The 20,905-nt window shown below is 44.9% G+C and overlaps 1 protein-coding gene across 1 annotated transcript in view; it reads right to left on the bottom strand.

The window, feature by feature from the left end:
• CCDC34 (coiled-coil domain containing 34) overlaps positions 1-20,542 on the bottom strand; it is an 84,735-nt gene extending 64,193 nt beyond the window's left edge. The window contains exons 1-3 of the mRNA XM_030200693.1: positions 20,480-20,542; positions 19,620-19,857; positions 5,114-5,243 (exon numbers count right to left, since the gene is read on the bottom strand). Of these exons, the coding sequence (XP_030056553.1) occupies positions 5,114-5,243; positions 19,620-19,846 (357 nt within the window). The 5' untranslated portion in view covers positions 19,847-19,857; positions 20,480-20,542. The remainder of the gene's footprint in view (positions 1-5,113; positions 5,244-19,619; positions 19,858-20,479) is intronic.
• Positions 20,543-20,905: the final 363 nt, after the last annotated feature.

Genomic DNA, 20,905 nt, shown 5'->3' with positions numbered 1-20,905 from the left:
CCTTGATCATGAGGAAGGTTAGAAATCAGCCTACAACTACAAGGGGGGAACTTGTCAATGATCTCAAGGCAGCTGGGACCACTGTCACCACGAAAACCATTGGTAACACATTACGACATAACGGATTGCAATCCTGCAGTGCCCGCAAGGTCCCCCTGCTCCGGAAGGCACATGTGACGGCCCGTCTGAAGTTTGCCAGTGAACACCTGGATGATGCCGAGAGTGATTGGGAGAAGGTGCTGTGGTCAGATGAGACAAAAATTGAGCTCTTTGGCATGAACTCAACTCGCCGTGTTTGGAGGAAGAGAAATGCTGCCTATGACCCAAAGAACACCGTCCCCACTGTCAAGCATGGAGGTGGAAATGTTATGTTTTGGGGGTGTTTCTCTGCTAAGGGCACAGGACTACTTCACCGCATCAATGGGAGAATGGATGGGGCCATGTACCGTACAATTCTGAGTGACAACCTCCTTCCCTCCGCCAGGGCCTTAAAAATGGGTCGTGGCTGGGTCTTCCAGCATGACAATGACCCAAAACATACAGCCAAGGCAACAAAGGAGTGGCTCAGGAAGAAGCACATTAGGGTCATGGAGTGGCCTAGCCAGTCACCAGACCTTAATCCCATTGAAAACTTATGGAGGGAGCTGAAGCTGCGAGTTGCCAAGCGACAGCCCAGAACTCTTAATGATTTAGAGATGATCTGCAAAGAGGAGTGGACCAAAATTCCTCCTGACATGTGTGCAAACCTCATCATCAACTACAGAAGACGTCTGACCGCTGTGCTTGCCAACAAGGGTTTTGCCACCAAGTATTAGGTCTTGTTTGCCAGAGGGATTAAATACTTATTTCCCTCTGCAGAATGCAAATAAATTCATATACTTTCCACAATGTGATTTTCCGGATTTAATTTGTGATGTGCTATCTCTCACTGTTACCAATAACCTACCCTTCAATTATGGGCTGCTCATGTCTTTGTCAGTGGGCAAACTTACAAAATCAGCAAGGGATCAAATACTTATTTCCACCACTGTATATATATATATATATATATATATACACAAAGCAATATGAAATATATGAAAACAAAGCAATATGAAAATGTATGTAAAATACAGAGTGACAAGTGTCCTAAAATTCGTTTGCAGCAATGAGGCTAGTAAGAAAGCTATATGATTGGAAACTATACTACAATTGCTGACCAAAATAATCAAATTCTTCCTTTTCTTACCCATCCCCCATTTTATTATACCTCAATAATGTGTTGTTTCTAATAACAGCCCTTCTCACCCCTGCTCCAGCATTAAAAAAAAAAAAAAACCCTATAAATTTCACCCTAAAGCTAAATTTAGATTCCTCCAATAATCGCCCCCTCCCCCTAAAATTCACAGTAACTAGCATTGCTCACCTCCATCCCACCCCCCATTCCTCCCACGATGACTGGATCTCTCTTACCTCTTCTTATGATTATGGTGCTGGGGCAGGGTGATTACATACATACTTAAACTTTCTGTTTATTTGATTTTACTTTCCAGTTCAGTCAGAACTTTCCCCATTTAGGGCTACAAGCTCCATGGACATCCACTCATGGCTACTCAACAGATTTCCCAAGTTTGTTTTATCCTCTTATCCACAGACACTGCACGCAAGATAGAAAGCATGGCTTTCTCTTAAACCCACCAAAAAGCAAGCTCTCAAGACAGCTAGTAGCTGCTACTCCCCACACCCCCTCTCCTATATCACTAGATTTCAAACTTTAATTATCTATTCAGTTCACATTACAATAAAACAGTGGTTTCTAAACCTGGTCCTGGAGGCAACCCAGCCCAGTCAGGTTTTCAGGATACCCACAATGAATATTCATGTGAGAGATTTGATATACTACTGAGAGAGATTTGCATCACAGACCAAAAAAGGGATCTAGGTGTCATCGTTGATGATACATTGAAACCTTCTGCTCAGTGTGCTGCTTGGGCAAAAAAAAAAAAAAGCGAATAGACTTATGTATTATTAGGAAAGGAATGGAAAACAAAAATGAGGATGTTATAATGCCTTTGTATTGCTTCATGGTGCGACCACACCTCGAATATTGAGTTCAATTCTGGTTGCCGCATCTCAAAAAAGATATAGTGGAATTAGAAAAGGTACAGAGAAGGGCGACGAAAATGATAAAGGGGATGGAACTCCCTATGAGGAATGGGTAAAGCGGCTAGGGCTCTTCCACTTGGAGAAAAGGCGGCTGAGAGGAGATATGATCGAGGTCTATAAAATAATGAGTGGAGTTGAACGGGTAGATGTGAAGCGTCTGTTTACGCTTTCCAAAAATACTAGGACTAGTGGGCATGCGATGAAGCTACAATGCAGTAAATTTAATACGAATCTGAGAAAATGTTTCTTCACTCAACGTGTAATTAAACTCTGGAATTCGTTGCCACAGAATGTGGTAAAGGCAGTTAGCTTTGCAGAGTTTAAAAAAGGTTTGGACAGCTTCTTAATGGAAAAGTCCATAGACCATTATTAAATCCACTATTTCTGGGATAAGCAGTTTAAAATGTTTCGTACTTTTTTGGGATCTTGCCAGGTATTTGTGACCTGGATTGGCCACTGTTGGAAACAGGATGCTGGGCTTGATGGACCTTTGGTTTTTCCAAGTATGGCAACATTTACGTACATGCAAATCTCTGTCATGAATATTCATTGTGGGTATCCTGAAAACCTGACTGGCTGGGTTGCCTACAGGACCAGGTTTGGGAACCACTGGGATGATAAAATAAAAATATGTGGGGAAAGAAGGAAAGTCACACAGGGCAGCCTAAGTTACATCAATAAGCATAACATAATAGGGAAAGCAGAGGGGAAGGAGGACGTATAGGACACTAGACATACACAAAAGTGAACACAGCTGCTCAACAGTATAGTAGTCAGTTACCATTAAGGTTCTTGTATACATGTTCGCAAAAGGAAAGGCTCAAATAAAGAAATGGGCCTTAAGTATAGCTTTGAACTTATTAAAAGAAAGCTCAAAGAGAAAGCCAGTTCCAAAGTATAAGAGCTACTACAGTAAAATAGAATGTTCTGGCTAGACATGAATGGAGTGATCAACTATGTTTGTGATGAATGAAACATATGGGTTGGGGTATACAGGATAAGGGATTTATAAACGAATGGAGGAAGACCCAGATGAAAAACCTGATGAGCCAGAATCAAGGTTTTGAAAGCTAAATGATAATAAATAGGAATGTTCTGCTGGCAGCAAAGAAGTAATACACTGTAACATTTCTTAGCTTCAAGGATTAGTTTTGACTGCTGTATTTTGCATAATTTGAAGCCTATTAATCTGATACTGTCGCAATAAAATCCATGTCCTGATCATATGGGGTGAGGAGAATCTTACTTGAACTATCACCCACAGCGAAAAATCTTGAATGCTTTTCAAGGTTCTACTTGGTTACCTCTGTAAATAGTGTGTATGTGGGGGGGGGGGGGGGGGGGGGGGGGGGGGGGTAGCAGGGGTTCGATGCCGGCTCGAGGTCATCAGAGTCCAGACCTCGGACTGTTTATTTCTGCTGATGGTCATCAGGGTTTAAAGAGGGGGGGGGGGTTGGGAGGGATGAAGTTGTCTATATGGCTTTGTACTGTTTTTCATCAGTGTTCATCTGCTATACTGTTTCTGTTTCTATAATCAATAAAAAGATTCTTTAATAATAAATGGATGCACTTGTCAAAAAATAAGCAGGCTGCTCAGATTTGTTGTAATTTAAACAGAGATCTCTTATCTAAAAGATAAAATATGATTAGTGAAAGTAAGGTGACTAATATGACACCAAGAATTTTAACCTATTCTTTCAACGGAATATGGATCCCATGTATAGTAGCGAGGCAGGGTAAGATGGATGGATCAGCTCAAGAGAAAAATAAAGCAACTGTCTTAGAAGAATTTAATTTCAATCTATTGATGGGAAACTTATAAAATATTTCAGCAGTAACAGAGGATGTTTGTGATTCTAAGGTAAACAGCATTTGAATGTCACCAACAGTGATCTCAAATGTCTGTAGTAAAAAGAACAATTGGAACTTAAAGAAAAGGCTAAAAAGAATGGGCCCAAAGACTGAGCCTGAGGCACTCCACAAGAATTAGACTACTAAACCTGGAAGGTCCTAATCTGCAGATAGGACACAAACTGATAGCACAGTCCCTGCTATTCCCAGATGTTCCAAATGCCTAAGGATTTAGTGTGATTTACTAATTCAGATGGAAAGGAAGTACTTCCCTTCTTCTGTCAAGAGTAATATGGACAAAATTGGTTAAGGCAAGTAGAACATATCAGTGCAAAAGTGTTGTCTAAAACCAGTTTGAAGACAGTCTTGTCCAGAAAGGACATCAACTGTTGGGCTGAAATCTTTTCTGTGATCTTGAAAGAAACAGAAGTAGAGCCAGGACATTAGAATGGGGGGGGGGGGGGGGGGGGGCGGCTTTCAAGTGTGGAAGGACAGCACCCATTTCCCAATTACGGGAAAAAAAACTCACTCGTAGCAACAACAGTGTGCAGATACAGACTAATTTGTTTCAGAAAATATGTTGGAAGGGGGTCTGCTGGCGCTGTAGAAGAGTTGGAAGAGGAGATTACACTGGGGAATAGTACTACTTATAGGAAGGTGATGTAGGGCCAAATGCAGTCAAGGTGGCATGGAAGCCTGAACATTTAAGTTCTTATAGCCCTGCTCTATCCACTAATCAGGAATAACAGGTTCCTGTGCAACCCAAACACCAATAAATTAGTGTCTATTAAAAACAAGTATGTGGGGTTTTTTTTCTTTAGGTTTTGGATTCTGGTATACACCTTTTTAAGTAGTAGCTCTCAAGTCAAATTACATTCATGTATAACAAGTTATTTCCTTATTTCTGAAATCTGTATCCAAGGCAATGGAGAATTAAGTGACCTGCCCTAGGTCACTAGAAGCACCAGTGGGGTTTGTACCCAACTTTCCCTGGTTCTCAGCCTACTGCTCTAACCACTAGGCTCTGGATATAAGCATTATAAATAAAAGTATTTACTTGTTGTATCATCCCTCTACTTGTGAGTTAACAGAGGAGCATAAGAAATCAAAAATTAACCTCCACGAATCTGTTTTGCAGTCGAATGCGCTCTTTTCGTTCCTTGTTAAGTAGCCATTCTTCCCATGGGGTAAGCGTCGTATCTTGCCAGCGACTTTTCTCCCTATCCTTCTGTAGAATGTCTTCAAATCTGTAGAATTAGGAAATACATTCTGGCTTTCAGCTTAATATTGCTTTTCCAGTGCAGATACAGTATCTTAATAAAGATGAACATAAGCTAATTTAAAATTGAACAAAATTAAAAACAATGTTTTTAGTTTTGGACACAGGTGAAATATTAAACTTTGAAGCAGCAAAAGGTTCTTGGAGTTATTTATTCAAAGGTCAATTTAGGACTCCAAATTGACCTTTTGAGTCCCAGATAAACAATCTTTCAAAGGAAGTTCTTTTTTTAAAGTGCACCAGTTTAGAGCTATTAGGTCATTCCAGAGTAAAGAAAGCTTTAGGATTATTACGCAAACTATACTCCTTCCACAGCAGGATTATTGCAATTCTTTGTATTGTACAGTGTCATCTAAATTGCAGAGGAAGCTGCAGCTTTTGCAGAATATGGCTGCTAGGCTAATATCTAGTCTAGGCAGATTTGAAAGAGCAACACTGTAGATTCTTCAACACTGGCTTCCAGTCAATGTGAGAATAGCTTTTAAAATGGGCTGTTTGATTTTTTAAGTCACAAACATAAGAAAAAAACTCCACGGATACGATGCACCAGGCAAAAACAGTAGAACAACAAAAAGGAAACCTCTCACAGATGGTGTCCAAAAAAACCCCTTTTATTTCAGTAAATTAAAAAAAAAATTGAACAATGCACTAGTAAAATGCAGTATACATATCAAACATATAAACGGCAAGTGACTGACTCACCTGCAAATGTGCAGTAGAGACTTGATGAAGTCAGAGGGCGGAACAGAGAGGGAAATGGAGTCGGAGTCACTGTCGGACGCTGCCGCCTGGAAACGAACATCGCGCGCACCAACCTCCACCCTCCCCCCATCCCCGCTGCCGCTCCCGCCCTTCTCCGCATCGGGCCCCCTGCACTGACCTGATAGCGTCTCTCACCTCCATGTGGAAGCGCTGCAGGCAGCATCAGAGCTATCTGCTGCTGCCTGCAGCGCTTTCACATGGAGGTGAGAGGCGCTGTCAGGTTAGTGCAGGGAGCCTGGCACGGAGGGGGGAGGGAGCGGTGGCGAGGAGGGTAGCTGGAAATCTCGCCCGTTTTTACGGGCTTAACGGCTAGCAAGTATATATACTGCGTTTTACCAGCGCATTGTCGTTCTATTTTTTCAGTGATTATCAAGTGGAGACTTTTTTTAATGAACTTTTCAGGCACTATATAAGATATGACAAATTCCTAGACTACTACTACTACTACTATTAAGCATTTCTATAGCGCTACAAGGCGTACGCAGCGCTGCACAAACATAGAAGAAAGACAGTCCCTGCTCAAAGAGCTTACAATCTAATAGACAAGAAAAAATATATAAAGTAAGCAAATCAAATCAATTAATGTGAACGGGAAGGAAGAGAGGAGGGTAGGTGGAGGCAAGTGGTTACGAGTCAAAAGCAATGTTAAAGAGGTGGGCTTTCAGTCTAGATTTAAAGGTGGCCAAGGACGGGGCAAGACGTAGGGGCTCAGGAAGTTTATTTCAGGCGTAAGGTGCAGCGAGACAGAAGGCGCGAAGTCTGGAGTTGGCAGTAGTGGAGAAGGGAACAGATAAGAAGGATTTATCCATGGAGCGGAGTACACGGGAAGGCCAGTAGGGTAAACACGAGTTGTGTCGGGTCTCCTTTATTGTTCTTGAAATTTACTGAAATAAAAAAGGTTTTTGGACAACTATGAGAGATTTCCTTTTTCGTTCCTCTACTGTTTTTTTGCCTGTTTAAGATTTTTAAATCATTTTACAGGTTGAACTCTGAAGGGGTTACTAAGATTTTACACTTTCTAGTAATCAGCTAGCAGTATGTACAATTCATAAGATGGAACTCAGTTTCTTTCCATCCCTGAAAGGAGGCAAACATAAGAAACAGGCTGAGATGACTTCTTCCTTTCAGGGATCTAGGCTATGGAATATTTCCCATGGCAGCTTAGAGAAGTACCTTCCTTTTATTGTGGAAACTTCTTAAAATATATCTTTATTCTAAATCATATGAATTATATTTATTAATGGTGCACTATTAGACTTTGTAGCTTCCCTCTATTGTTGAGGTTTATTATCATTGTTATCCATGTAGAATCCTGTGAAATATGCGGAATATAAGATCACTGATGATATGACAGTTATTTAACACACACTTATGTATTTACATGTCTGTGCTTTCTCCCTTGGGAAACTCAGTTTACAATATATTCAAATACACAGAAATAGCATACAAGCTCAATACAACATAATATTATAATAGGATAGAATTCTCAAACAACCTTAATCAAAAGCCAGGGCAAAGAGCCAGATTTTACATTAATTTCCAGAACATTTGCTATTTAACCATTTGCAATTCTTGTAGAGCATTATCACAAAGCGAGAGGCCTATATACAAAACAGCTTTTTTACCAGTATCAAGTAATCTGATTCTGTAATAAAGTCATAACAGAAGCAGTTGCAAAGAACAAAACAAACAACTAGGAACATAATATTTAAGTGTTCGGCCAAACAGTTGGACCAAAATTTTGCAGAACCTTAGACTCCAAAACTAGCATCCTAAGAAACTGAGAGCCAGTGTAAGAATTATCAATGTCCATGAATTTTGGGAAGAGCTATATAAAAAACATTAAAATGTTTCAAATGTGCTGTCACCAGTATATAGACTATTATAATTAGATCTTTACTTTCCAGCTACAAATACATTGGATATTCCACAGAGAAAGAAAGGCCACCTTAACACAACGGCATTATAAATGCAGGGTTGGTGGAAGGGTATTAGGCACCCTATGTGATTTTTAGCATTGCACCTCCCCCCCCCATTTAACTTTTAGGCCCTTTGCACTCCCCATTCAACATCACGATCACTAACATTCATTACTCCCAGAATTATCTATGTAAAGAGGCTATTTGTAAACTGTCCACTCTGCCTGCTGATAAATACACCTCCTCTTCTTGTTTCTTGTTCTGTGACTGTCAGAAATTTTGTTTTGCTTTGACAACAGGTGCTCTTTGGCACCACCCAGAAGCTGTTACCCTAGGCAACTGCCTGCCTAATGATTGGGCCGGCCCTGCATATATTTGTCTGCCACAAGTTACAGAAGGAGAAGTTATGTCTTACTTGATATTCCTTTAGTCCTACCAGACCAGTCCAAAACCTCTGGCCTGGGTCTGTCAAGAAGCGGATGGAGACGGCACCGTACATTGTTTGAAATACAAGACCATGCAGATGACCAAGCAATGGTGCTCATGTTCACACTATTGGTTAAATGTTGTATCTACCCATTACCTTTAGCAACAAGACACTGTTGTACTCCACACAGCTTTCCAACTAGGTCAAGAATTGCCTCAGAATCTAATTAAATAAGTTAGTGGAATTTCAAGATAGATGTACTCTGAACTGTCAAACAAAAAGCAACTAGAAACACTGGAAACAAATATAGAAATATTAAACCTAGGGAGGCTATCTGAATTGATCTGGTAAAACTAAAGGAAATAAAATTATCAGGCAAGACAATTTTTCTTTCCTTAACATCCATACCATACAAGACCCTGCGGGATGTAGCAAAGCAGTTCCCAAATAGGTGGGACTCCAAACTCCTGTCCGAATAAGGTCTAGACCAAAGGATAGAAAGGCCATAGGCAGTAAAGAGAAGTAAATAAGTTGTGAATGCCAAAGAACTTGGTGCTTAGCCTGAATAAGAGATTATATAAAGAGAAGATAATAGAACCTTCCTAGTTACAAAACAGTAAGAGATTCCCAAACATAATGGGAAGATGTAGATAAGAGTAAAAATTGCAATACTGGTTAAATTATTTGTGTTCCAACATTACAAATGATAGAGATGAAAGAAAAGGACATTCTCATATCCTCTTAACTGATGTTACAGCACCATAAAAAGGTCTTCAGAAGAAAATACCATCAGTGTTCTTCTGTGACAACAAAAGCCGAAGGTCTGAAGCCACAGTCTAAGAACATTCCAATCGACAGACTGGAATCTGATATGATCAGCCAACTTTACTTCAAGATAATTGTACCTTAAAATATTTTTGTTTAAAAACAATTTGTGTTAAATGAATGGTTAAGTATGTTAACCTCTTCAAGTATAATTCTCTCTTTGTTAAATTATTAGAAGATGAATTTCTTGCAGTTTTGGGGGTGTATTAGCTATAGGACTCATTTTCAAAGCACGTAGACTTACAAAGTTCCATAGTCACCTATGTAACTTTGTAAGCCTAAGTACTTTGAAAATATGCCTCTAACTTTTTATTTATTTTACATTTATAGATTCACACTGAAGTTGTATTAGCTGTTCTCTTCTGATATTTTTGACAATAATTGTAAGCCACATTGAACTCAAGAAGCCAAATGCGGGATACAAGAGTCAAAGTAAAAAATGCATGAGATAGATCTGCATACAATGGAAGCAGTACATGCAAATTTCTCTCATGCATATTCATTGTGGATACCATGAAAACCTGACTGGCTAGGTGTGTCCCAAGGACTGAGTTGAGAACCACTGCTCTAGGTAAACAAGACTTGAAGGTCCAGGAATGCACTGACAACATCAAATGCTAACTCAATGAACTCACAGACGAACTGGAGAATATGAAAGGAATGGATTACCCTCTTCCCCAAGAGCTCCCTGAGCAGTCAAATGTACCAGTAGATAAGAACTAACATGAGTTTCCATCAAAAGTCAGTTCCTTAATTTGGAACCAAATTAGAACAAAAGGAGGGAAGAAATGTAATATCTATTTGACGCATGTTTTCCTACCTGATCACAGACAAAGGCAAATGCTACAGATCATTCATAGTTCTTCTGTTTTGTCTGCTGTCACACCCTTTGCCCAATGTACTGGATACCAGTGAAGGGGAAAAGGGTGACAGAATGCTCTAAACTTTCATCACCAGTCCAAAGTGAAATTATCCTAGCTAACAAGAAGGCAGTTTAGGACAAGGCTACAGTAAGAAATTTTTTTTTCAAGATATATAATTTAGGCAGAGGTAATTGCAGGGTATGGAGCAAGGATGCCAAAGAAAATAAAAAAAAATCATGCACTATAGAGAATACAAGGAAGGTAAAATTATGTATAATCATACCTGATAATTTTCTTTCCATTAATCATAGCTGATCAATCCATAGACTGGTGGGTTGTGTCCATCTACCAGCAGGTGGAGATAGAGAGCAAACTTTTGCCTCCCTATATGTGGTCATGTGCTGCCGGAAACTCCTCAGTATGTCGATATCAAAGCTCCATCTGCAGGACTCAGCACTTAGAGAATTACACCCACAAAGGGACACTCTGCCCAGCTCACCACCGCCGAAACGGGGGAGGGGAATTAACCCAGCTCATCCCCACACAAGTGGGGGAGGGGAATTAACCCAGCTCATCCCCACACAAGTGGGGGAGGGGAATCCGTCCAGCTCATCCCCGTGGAGCGGGGGAGGGACACCACACCCGCCGATGCGGGGGGATCTGGCTTATCCTGCAACCGCGGGAGGAGCTGACTGACCCTAGCACCGCCGAAGCGGGAGGGGTACAAAACTGCCCTACAACCGCACGAAGCGGGAGGGAGTGCCGGCAGAATTTATGTCTCAATCCAGCCCCGTAAAACGGAGGGGAGAGGAATGCAGCAGCTCACTGTAACACAAACTCGTCTCAACTCTTGAAGAATCCAAGTGAAAAAACTTGAACCCGAAGTCTTCCTGAAGTAACTGAAGACTAAACTTGAACCTGAAATGCAACCAGAATAGAAACCATACAGATATCTGGGCGGGGCTATGGATTGATCAGCTATGATTAATGGAAAGAAAATTATCAGGTATGATTATACATAATTTTACCTTCCATATCATCAAGCTGATCAATCCATAGATTGGTGGGATGTACCGAAGCAGTACTCACCCAGGGCGGGACATAGAAATCCCTGAACTCAACACTGAAGCTCCACACCGGGCCTCCGCCCGTGCCGCCACAGTCAAGCGGTAATGCTTGGAGAATGTATGGGCCGATGCCCAAGTTGCCGCCTTGCATATCTCTTCCAAGGAGACGGACCCGGCCTCTGCCATCGAGGCCGCCTGAGCTCTAGTGGAGTGAGCCTTCAGCTGGATAGGCGGCACCTTCCCCGCGGCCACATAAGCCGCGGCAATGACTTCCTTGACCCATCTTGCCACTGGAGGCTTAGCAGCCTGCAGACCCTTACGAGGACCTGCCAACAGGACAAACAGATGATCCGATTTCCGGAAATCATTGGTCACTTCCAAGTATCTGATGATGACTCGTCTCACATCCAGATATTTAAGAGCAGAGTACTCCTCTGGGTAGTCCTCCCTACGAAAGGAAGGGAGACAGAGCTGCTGATTCACATGGAAGCGAGAAACAATCTTGGGCAGGAAGGAAGGCACTGTGCGAATAGTCACTCCTGCCTCAGTGAACTGCAGAAAAGACTCTCGACATGAGAGTGCCTGGAGCTCGGAAACTCTTCTGGCTGAAGGATAGCCACCAAAAAGACTGCTTTCAACGTCAGGTCTTTCAGAGATGCCCTCAACAAGGGTTCAAAAAGCGGCTTCTGTAATGCTCTGAGCACCAGGTTAAAATTCCACGCAGGCACCATTGAGTGCAGAGGAGGGCGCAGGTGCTTAACTCCCTTGAGAAAACGCACCACATCTGGCTACGAAGCCAGGGAAGCACCCTTCAGGCGGTCCCTGAAGCAAGCCAGGGCCGCTACCTGGACTTAAAGGGAACTGAGCGACAGGCCTTTCTCCAGACCTTCTTGCAGGAATGCCAACACTGAAGAAATTGGAGCAGTGAATGAAGAAAATGAGCCTGCTTCGCCACGCTGCAAAGGTACGCCAAACCCTGGCGTAAGCAGTAAAAGTAGAGCGCTTCCTCGCTCTCAGCATAGTGGCGATGACCTTGTCTGAGAAGTCCTTCTTCCTCAGACGCTGCCGCTCAATAGCCAGGCCGTAAGCCCAAAGGGGGAGGGATCCTCCATCACCACGGGACCCTGATGTAACAGACCCTGCTCCACTGGCAGCCCCACCAGGATTATCCAGCCCGGATGCTTTGCCAATCGGTCTAGCACCCTGCCCAACATGGGCCAGGGCGGGAACACATAGAGAAGCTCTTGTGTTGGCCACTGTTAGAGGAGAGCATCGACTCCCAGAGATCGAGGGTCCCGTCCTCTGCTGAAAAAGCGTGGCACTTGGCAACTGGCCGATGACGGCAATAGATCTAGGCTCGGCTGGCCCCAGCGCTTCGTGATATCCAAGAACGCCTGAGCCGATAACTGCCACTCTCCGGGATCCAAGGTATGGCGACTGAGAAAGTCCGCCTTGACATTCATGACTCCGGCAATGTGGGCTGCTGACAGCTGCTCCAGGCTCGCTACCGCCCACTGGCATAGATTCATGGCTGCCTTGGCTAGAGGGGCGCTCTTGGTACCTCCCTGGCGGTTGACATAGACCACAGCCGTGGCATTGTCCAACAGGACCCGTACTGGCTTCAACGCCAGTACCGGGATGAACTCCAAAAACGCCAACCGAATGGCTCTGAGTTCCAGGAGGTTGATAGACCACTTTGCCTCTGCAGGAGACCAGAGCCCCTGCGCTGTCCTTCCCAAGAAGAGGGCTCCCCAGCCCGACAAAGAGGCGTCCGTCGTGACGACAATCCACTCCGGGGTCACCAGAGGCATTCCTGCAGACAACTTGACTGTCTGCGTCCACCAGCTCAGCGCCTTGCGCACTGCTGGGTCCAAGGGAAGGCGCACAGCATAATCCTCCGACATCGGAGTCCAGCGCAGCAGCAGAGATTGTCGAAGTGGTCTCATATGAGCCCTGGCCCAGGGCACTACATCCATCGTGGCCGACATAGAGCCCAACAGCTGCACATAGTCCCAAGTCCGAATAGGAGAGGCTACTAGGAACTAGTCCACCTGAGCCTGAAGCTTGACAATCCAATTGTCTGGCAGGAACACTCTGCCCACTTGGGTGTCGAATCGAACTCCCAGATGCTCCAGGGACTGAGTCGGGCGCAGCTGGCTTTTCTCCCAGTTGATGATCCACCTCAGGGAGCTCGAAAGAGCAACCACCCGGTTCACAGCTTTGCCGCACTCTGCATAAGAGGGGCTTGGATCAACCAGTCATCCAGATAAGAATGGACTTGAACTCCTTCCTTCCACAGGAAGGCCGCGATGACCACCATTACTTTGGAGAAGGTCCGCGGAGCAGTAGCCAACCCGAACGGGAGGGCTCTGAACTGGAAGTGTCGACCAGTACTGCAAAACGCAAAAAGCGTTGATGAGGAGGCCAGATGGGAATATGCAAGTACGCGTCCTTGAAGTCCAAGGATGCCAGGAACTCTCCTGCCTTCACTGCCGCTATAACAGAGCGGAGGGTCTCCATGCGAAAGTGCCGAACTTTCAAGGCCCAATGGACCCCTTGAGGTCGAGGATAGGCCGTACAGAACCTCCTTTCTTTGGTACCACAAAGTAAATGGAGTAACGTCCCTTGCCAAGCTGACTTTCTGGCACCGGAACGACCGCGCCCAGGCGGATCAGATTGTCCAAGGTCTGCTGCACTGCCACAGCTTTGACCGGAGACTTGCAGGGAGAGAGTACAAACCCGTCTCTTAAGGGTCGGCAGAACTCTAGCTTGTAGCCGTCTCTGATGACTTCCAGCACCCACGCGTCTGAAGTTATTGTGGTCCACTCGCCCAGAAACGAGGACAGCCGTCCTCCAATCTGCACTGAGGCGTGGACCAAGGCCCCGTCATTGGGTACGAGACCCTGGGGGAGGACCGGAGGGAGCACCTCCGGGACGGCGGTCTCTGCGAAAGGAATGCTGCTTGGGGGAGAAGTTCCTCTTGAAGGAAGAGAGGGCAGAGGAGCCCGACCTGCCCGGGCGGTACCGACGGGCTTCCTGAGCCCGTCCTCTGGAGGTACCAGGGCGAGTACTAGCCCGAGCCCTGACCTCTGGTAACTTCTTGCCCTTAGACGTGCCGAGATCGGTCACGATTTTGTCCAGCTCGACCCCAAAGAGCAGCTTGCCTTTAAAAGGCAATCTAGCCAGGCGGGATTTAGAGGCATGGTCAGCAGACCAATGTTTCAGCCAAAGCCACCGCCGCGCAGAGATTGTCTGAGCCATGCCTTTAGCTGAGGCTCTCAAGACATCATACAGCAAGTCTGCCAAATAGGCTAAGCCCGATTCCAGGGCCGGCCAAACAGCCCTCAAGGAATAATCCAAGGGGGAAGCCCGCTGCACCATAGTCAGGCACGCCCTGGCCACATAGGAGCCGCAAACTGAGGCCTGCAAACTTAAAGCAGCCGCCTCAAAGGACGACCTTAAGGCCGCCTCCAATCCTCTGTCTTGGGCGTCCTTTAGGGCCGTGCCACCTTCCACTGGTAACGCCGTTTTCTTAGTCACCGCAGTGATTAAAGAATCCACGGTAGGCCACAGAAAGGCCTCACGTTCACCTTCAGGCAAAGGATAGCGGCGGGACATAGCCCTAGCCACTTTAAGGCTCGCTTCCGGGACATCCCATTGAGCCGAAATTAAGGAGTGCATGGCATCATGCATGTGGAAGGTTCTAGGCGGGCGCTTCGTCCCCAGCATAATGGCAGAGCCAACAGGGGCTGAGGGAGAGACGTCCTCCGGAGAGGAAATCTTCAAAATGCCCATGGCCTGCACTAACAGGTTGGGCAAATCCTCTGAGCTAAAGAGCCGCTGCAGAGGGGTCATCCGCTCCATCCGAGCGGGGATCCGTCTCCTCCAAGGAATCCGCAAAGGACCGTTGGGAGACCTCAGACACGCTGCCCTCATCTACATCGGAGGAGACAAAGTCCTCCAAGGCCTGGGAATCAACCCGAGGGCGTTTACCTCTGGGAACCTCAACCTCTTTACCAGACGAGGGAGCAGGGGCAGCGTTTTGCATGAGGAAAGCCTGATGCAGCAGCAAAACAAACACGGGGGAGAAACCCCCCACACTGTGCACTTCCTCAGCCTGGGCAACAGCCCTAGACGCACCCTCAACCGGCGCTCGCAAGAGCGGGGGAGAGACATGCTGCGCATCCAAAATGGCGTCCGGCGCGACACTCCGCGAAGGAGCCGCGCGGGAAGAACGGCGCTTAACTTTAGCCGCTTTTGTGCCGTCGCCCAAATTAAGGGCGTTCATGGCATTAATGTCTCCAACCTCAAGGGCGGCCCACGAAGAAGCCGTCCGAGCCGCGTGGCCGGCCAAGATGGCGGAGGCGAGGAGCGGGGGATGGGCGTTTATGGCGGGAAAAACCGCCACGCCGGAGGAAGGACCGGGACATTCATCGGTCACGAAACTGTCACCCAACAAGGGCGAATCAGGCTGTAAGACCCCCGCATCCCCTCTAGAAGCGCTCAAGCGATCCGGGGAGCGACCCTTTGCGCCCTCGCCCTCCGACGCCATATGCCACGAGGAGAAGAATCGGGGAACCCCCTGCCCGCTATAAAAAGGTAAAAATTACCTGCTGTCCGCTCCGAGCTGTAACGAACTGGTGTCCCAGTGAGTAGCTGCAATGAACGTTTAAATAAACGTCGAAATAAACGCCTTTAAGGACGTTTAAAATTTTTTTTTTTTTTTTTTTAAACGGAGCCAGCGGGAGGGGGGAGAAAAGGAGGGACCTGGCACCACCAGGTTTGCACTTGCTCAAAAGAGCCCTCAACCCCAGGCACTCAACAAAACCTAAAAATTAGGCTTGGAGGCCTAGCCAGAGCTGCTGCTGTGTGTGACCACCACCTGCTGAGACAGAGAACATACTGAGAAGTTTCCGGCAGCACATGACCACATATAGGGAGGCAAAAGTTTGCTCTCTATCTCCACCTGCTGGTAGATGGACACAACCCACCAGTCTATGGATTGATCAGCTTGATGATATGGAAATGTAAAACGTTTCTCTGTCTGAGATAAACATCCATCAGGATACAAACTGAAGAAAAAAAGAAAGGCCTATGGGATAATAGAAGGTAGCACCTAAACTGATATCTTCAGGTTGTAATACTGCTGAATCCTAACTGATATACAACTGAAAGCTTTATGCTGCAAAAGGGCCGATACTTTCAGGTTGCAACATTACCAATAACTATAAAACTGCTGACATCTTAAGGTGCACACAGCTGACATCTTCAGGTTGTAGCAGAGTTGAATGTGTACGGATGCAGTGCAGCAGAGACCACCAGGCTGAAACACAGCTAAACTCCTGAAGCTGCCAAATTGCTAATAATCTTAAACTGGCATGCAGCCGATACCTACATTTGAGATTCAGCTGGTAGTCTCAGGATATAACCTAGCTGATGCTAAATGGCCTGCAGCTGTCTTCTACAGCCTTAAGGACCAAAAGGAAGTTTCAGAAGAATAAATCCACATGCTTATGAAGCCTGACATCTCAGCAGATGAAGGAGCAGATGAACCCACAGGGAACATACATAGGGCCTACTGGCTTAATTATGTCTTGACTGCTCCCTATGTCTGGAGTTGTTTCTGTGGAAGGAGGAAAGTTTAGACTGCTGTGAACATATTCCACCAAGGAAACCCTCTACATTCCTCCTCCTGCATTTCTGACAGAGTGCTAAAGCTCTACTAGAGTTGCATCTTATAGTACTTTCAAGGAGTCATCACGGTCTATAACACTAAGGTGTATGATGATTACAAATTGAGAAAGTCTGAAACTAAAGGCAATTTGAGACCTCTTCAGAAAGTAGATACATTACAGAAGGGGAGAGAGAGAGTAAGAGTGCATCTTAGGGCAGCACATAGGTGAGGTGAAAACCAGGCCGTAAAGCAACTCAGATATAACTATGAGAAAGAGGAAGGCCAAAACAGCTGCCCTTCCCACCCATTTTAAGAGTTGAGGGAGCATTGTTTTTGATGAAAAAACAACATACCCCAATTTAAAAATAAAACAAAACTTAATACTACATACTATATGCTGTACCTCATGCTGGTAAACATCTGAGATTAGGCACAGGCAGCTCCTTGTGACTCTGGGCAAGTCACTTAACCCTCCATTGCCCCATGTAACCCGCATTGAGCCTGCCATGAGTGGGAAAGCGCGGGGTACAAATGTAACAAAAAAAAAAAACAACAAAAAAATCTATAAGTACATAAGCATCGCCATGCTGGGACAGACCAAGGGTCCATCAAGCCCAGCACCCTGTCACCGACAGCGGCCAGAAGAACAATCAATTTGTCCCGCCCTTCCTAGAAATACTGTATTATTTCCTCGTCCATTCAATAACATTCTATGGCTTTTTCCTCCAGGAAGCTGTCCAACCCTTTTTTGAAATCCGCTAAGTTAACCGCCTTAACCACCTTTTCCGGCAGCAAATTCCAGAGTTTAACTACGCATTGAGTAAAGAATTTCCTCCGATTCATTTTAAATTTACCACACTGCAGCTTCATCGCATGCCCTCCTGTTTTAGTATTTTTGGAAAGCATAAACAGACGCTCCACATCGACCCGTTCCATTCCACTCATTATCTTATAGACCTCTATCATATCTCCCCTAAGCCGTCTTTTCTGCAAGCTGAAGAGCCCTAGCCTCTTCAGCCTATCCTGATAGGGAAGTCGTCCCATCCCCTGTATCATCTTTGTCGCCCTTCTCTGCACCTTTTCCAATTCTACTATGTCTTTTCTGAGGTGCAGCGACCAGCATTGAACACAATACTCGAGGTGCGATCACACCATGGAGCGATACAACGGCAGAATAATATCCTTATTTTTGTTTTCAATCCATTTCCTAATGATACCCAACATTCTATTTGCTTTCCTAGCCGCAGCAGCACATTGAGCAGAAGTTTTCAACGTATCATCAACGATGACACCTAGATCCCTTTTTTGGTCCATGACGCCCAACGCTGAACCTTGCATGACGTAGTTATAGTTTGGGTTCCTCTTTCACACATGCATCACTTTGCACTTGTTCACATTAAACGTCATCTGCCATTTAGACGCCCAGTCTCATAAGGTCCTTTTGTCGTTTTTCACAATATTCCCGTGATTTAACTACTTTGAATAACTTTGTGTCACGACAAATTTGATTACCTCACTAGTTACCCCCATCTCTAGGTCATTTATAAATATGTTAAAAAGCAGAGGTCCCAGCAACGATCCCTGAGGGACCTTCTCCATTGCAAATATTGACCTTTTAATCCTACTCTCTGTTTCCTATCTTTCAACCAGTTTTTAATCCACAGTAAGACACTACCTCCGATCCCATATTCCTCTAATTTCTACTACTACTTATCACTTCTAAAGCACTACTAGACTTACGCAGCGCTGTACATTTGAACATGAACAACGCTGTACATTTGAACTTGAAGAGACAGTCCCTGCTCGACAGAGCTTACAATCTAATTAGGACAAACAGGACAAACAAGAGATTAGGGAATATTAAAGTGAGGATGATAAAATAAGGGTTCTGAACAAGTGACAGGAGTTAAAAGCAGCATCAAAAAGGTGGGCTTTTAGCTTAGATTTGAAGACGGCAACAGATGGAACTTGACATACCGGCTCAGGAAATCTATTCCAGGCATATGGTGCAGCAAGATAAAAGGAACAGAGTCTGGAGTTAGCAGTGGAGAAGGGTGCAGATAAATTTCCTCTGTAGTCTTTCATGAAGGACCTTATCAAATGCCTTCTGAAAATCTAGATACACAATATCAACCGGCTCACCTTTGTCCACATGTTTTGTTTACTCCTTCAAAGAAATGCAGATTGGTGAGGCAAGACTTCCCTTCACTAAATCCATGTTGACTTTGTCCCATTAGTCCATGCTTTTGAATGTGCTCTGTAGCTCTGTAATCTTGTTCTTGATTATAAGTCTCTACCATTTTGCCCAGCACCGACGTCAGACTCACCAGTCTATAATTTCCAGGGTCTCCTCTGGAACCTTTTTTAAATGTCGGCGTTACATTGGCCACCCTCCAATCTTCCAGTACCACGCTCGATTTTAAGGATAAATTACAAATCAATAACAGTAGCTGTGCCAGCTCATTTTTTAGTTCTATCAGTACCCTAGGGTGAATACCATCTGGTCCAGGAGATTTGCTACTCTTCAGTTTGCAGAACTGCTCCATTACGTCTTCCAGATTTACAGATATTTCAATACATTTTAACGACTCTTCAGCTTCGAATACCCTCTATTCACAAGGATATGTTTTTGTCACTAGAGAGTGCTGAATTCTTAAATCTTGGAAAGTTTTACATTGTAATTTAATATTAATCACAGCCACTCAATGAACTTCTCAACAAGTACACAAAATACTAGCGAGTTAATTTGGTTGTGCAAGGACAACAGCCTGCTTAGCTGAATATGAAAGTTAAACCAACAAACCTACCCAGCATCCCTGGGCTCTTTTGCTGAAGAGTCTCTCTGTCCTGCAGTCTCACTTTCAAAGCTGTCATGGTAGATAGGAGAAATCAGGGAGGAGGTAGAGTCTCCAGAAGAGCTCACATGATGGATCTTGGTCAACAAACCCTTTCCTTTCTCAGTAATTAGCTTGCGTGGTGTTGAATGAGACCTGCTCATTCCTGAAGAATAGTCTTTGTTCTGAGAGTCAGACATTGCACATCCAGCTGAAAGCTTAAAGAGAGATTAGCTGAAGTTTAACAGAATATCAGTAAAGTACGAGTCAAATTTATTGTTCAGCAGTTCCTCCACAACAGGTCCACTCAAATTGCTAAAAGCTGTACAATCCTCCCAGTCCAAAATCTGAAAACTATATTTTCTAAATAGGCTTTGTTTTTTCAGCCAGTAGAAACCAACTGAGCATATGAATTCACCTTAATATTTTGAGGTTTTTTTTTAAAGCTACGGACCTACCATTTTATGGCTTTACATTCACCCATTTAATTCTACATATAACCCTCCTTCTAGTACCAGGTGTCTGCAATCCCAAATTCCTGTAGTGATGAACAGAAACGTCCATCCTCGTTAAAATTGCTTGAGGAGGTCTGACTGTAGTTATCAAGAAATAACCTGTGTGAAACTTACTAAAGTTAAAATGTACCCCCCAAAAGCAAAAACAACCGTTTCCCCACTGATGACATCAGGCAGGCGGTCAGGACAGTAAGTGTCGGCGGTTAAGTAAGAGTTTGGCAAATAAAGCAACAATAAGCGGCCCAGCGTCACTAAGCTGAGGCGAGACTAAAGCGCAGGTTACGTCCCACCCCAACGTACCTCTCCTCCCCGTTCTACCTTTTAAGTCACCGGCGGCGGCAACCAGCCCTGGCTGGAACGGTCTTTCCTGACGTTCCGCCCCCTCTCTCTGGACAAGGACAACTTCCTGCTTCCGGCAGGGCTGGAAGCGGCCGAACTTACGTCAGGTAGTTGGAGCGCGACCGTTGGCAGGAAGTTGCGTCATAGGGGCGGGACGATCCCTAGGTACTTGAGCTGGCAAGGATGCAGTTCCTTTCCATTCCAAGCCCCACCCAGCAGAAGGGTCCTCCAACAGAAGACTGGCTGTCAGCAGCACTTCCCAAAGGCTGGTGGTGCCCCCCCCCCCCCCCATGCTCAGTTTTCATGCATGTTACCTTATTAGGTAGACTGACCTACTACTTGTGTGTCACAACACACCACTAAGGGTCAGGTGTCACCATTTCAGTGCCTGACAGTGCGAGGCAG

Source organism: Microcaecilia unicolor, chromosome 4 (genome assembly GCF_901765095.1).
Source record: "Microcaecilia unicolor chromosome 4, aMicUni1.1, whole genome shotgun sequence".
In the NCBI taxonomy this organism is placed as follows: domain Eukaryota; kingdom Metazoa; phylum Chordata; class Amphibia; order Gymnophiona; family Siphonopidae; genus Microcaecilia; species Microcaecilia unicolor.
This window is presented reverse-complemented; position numbering and strand designations above follow the sequence as displayed.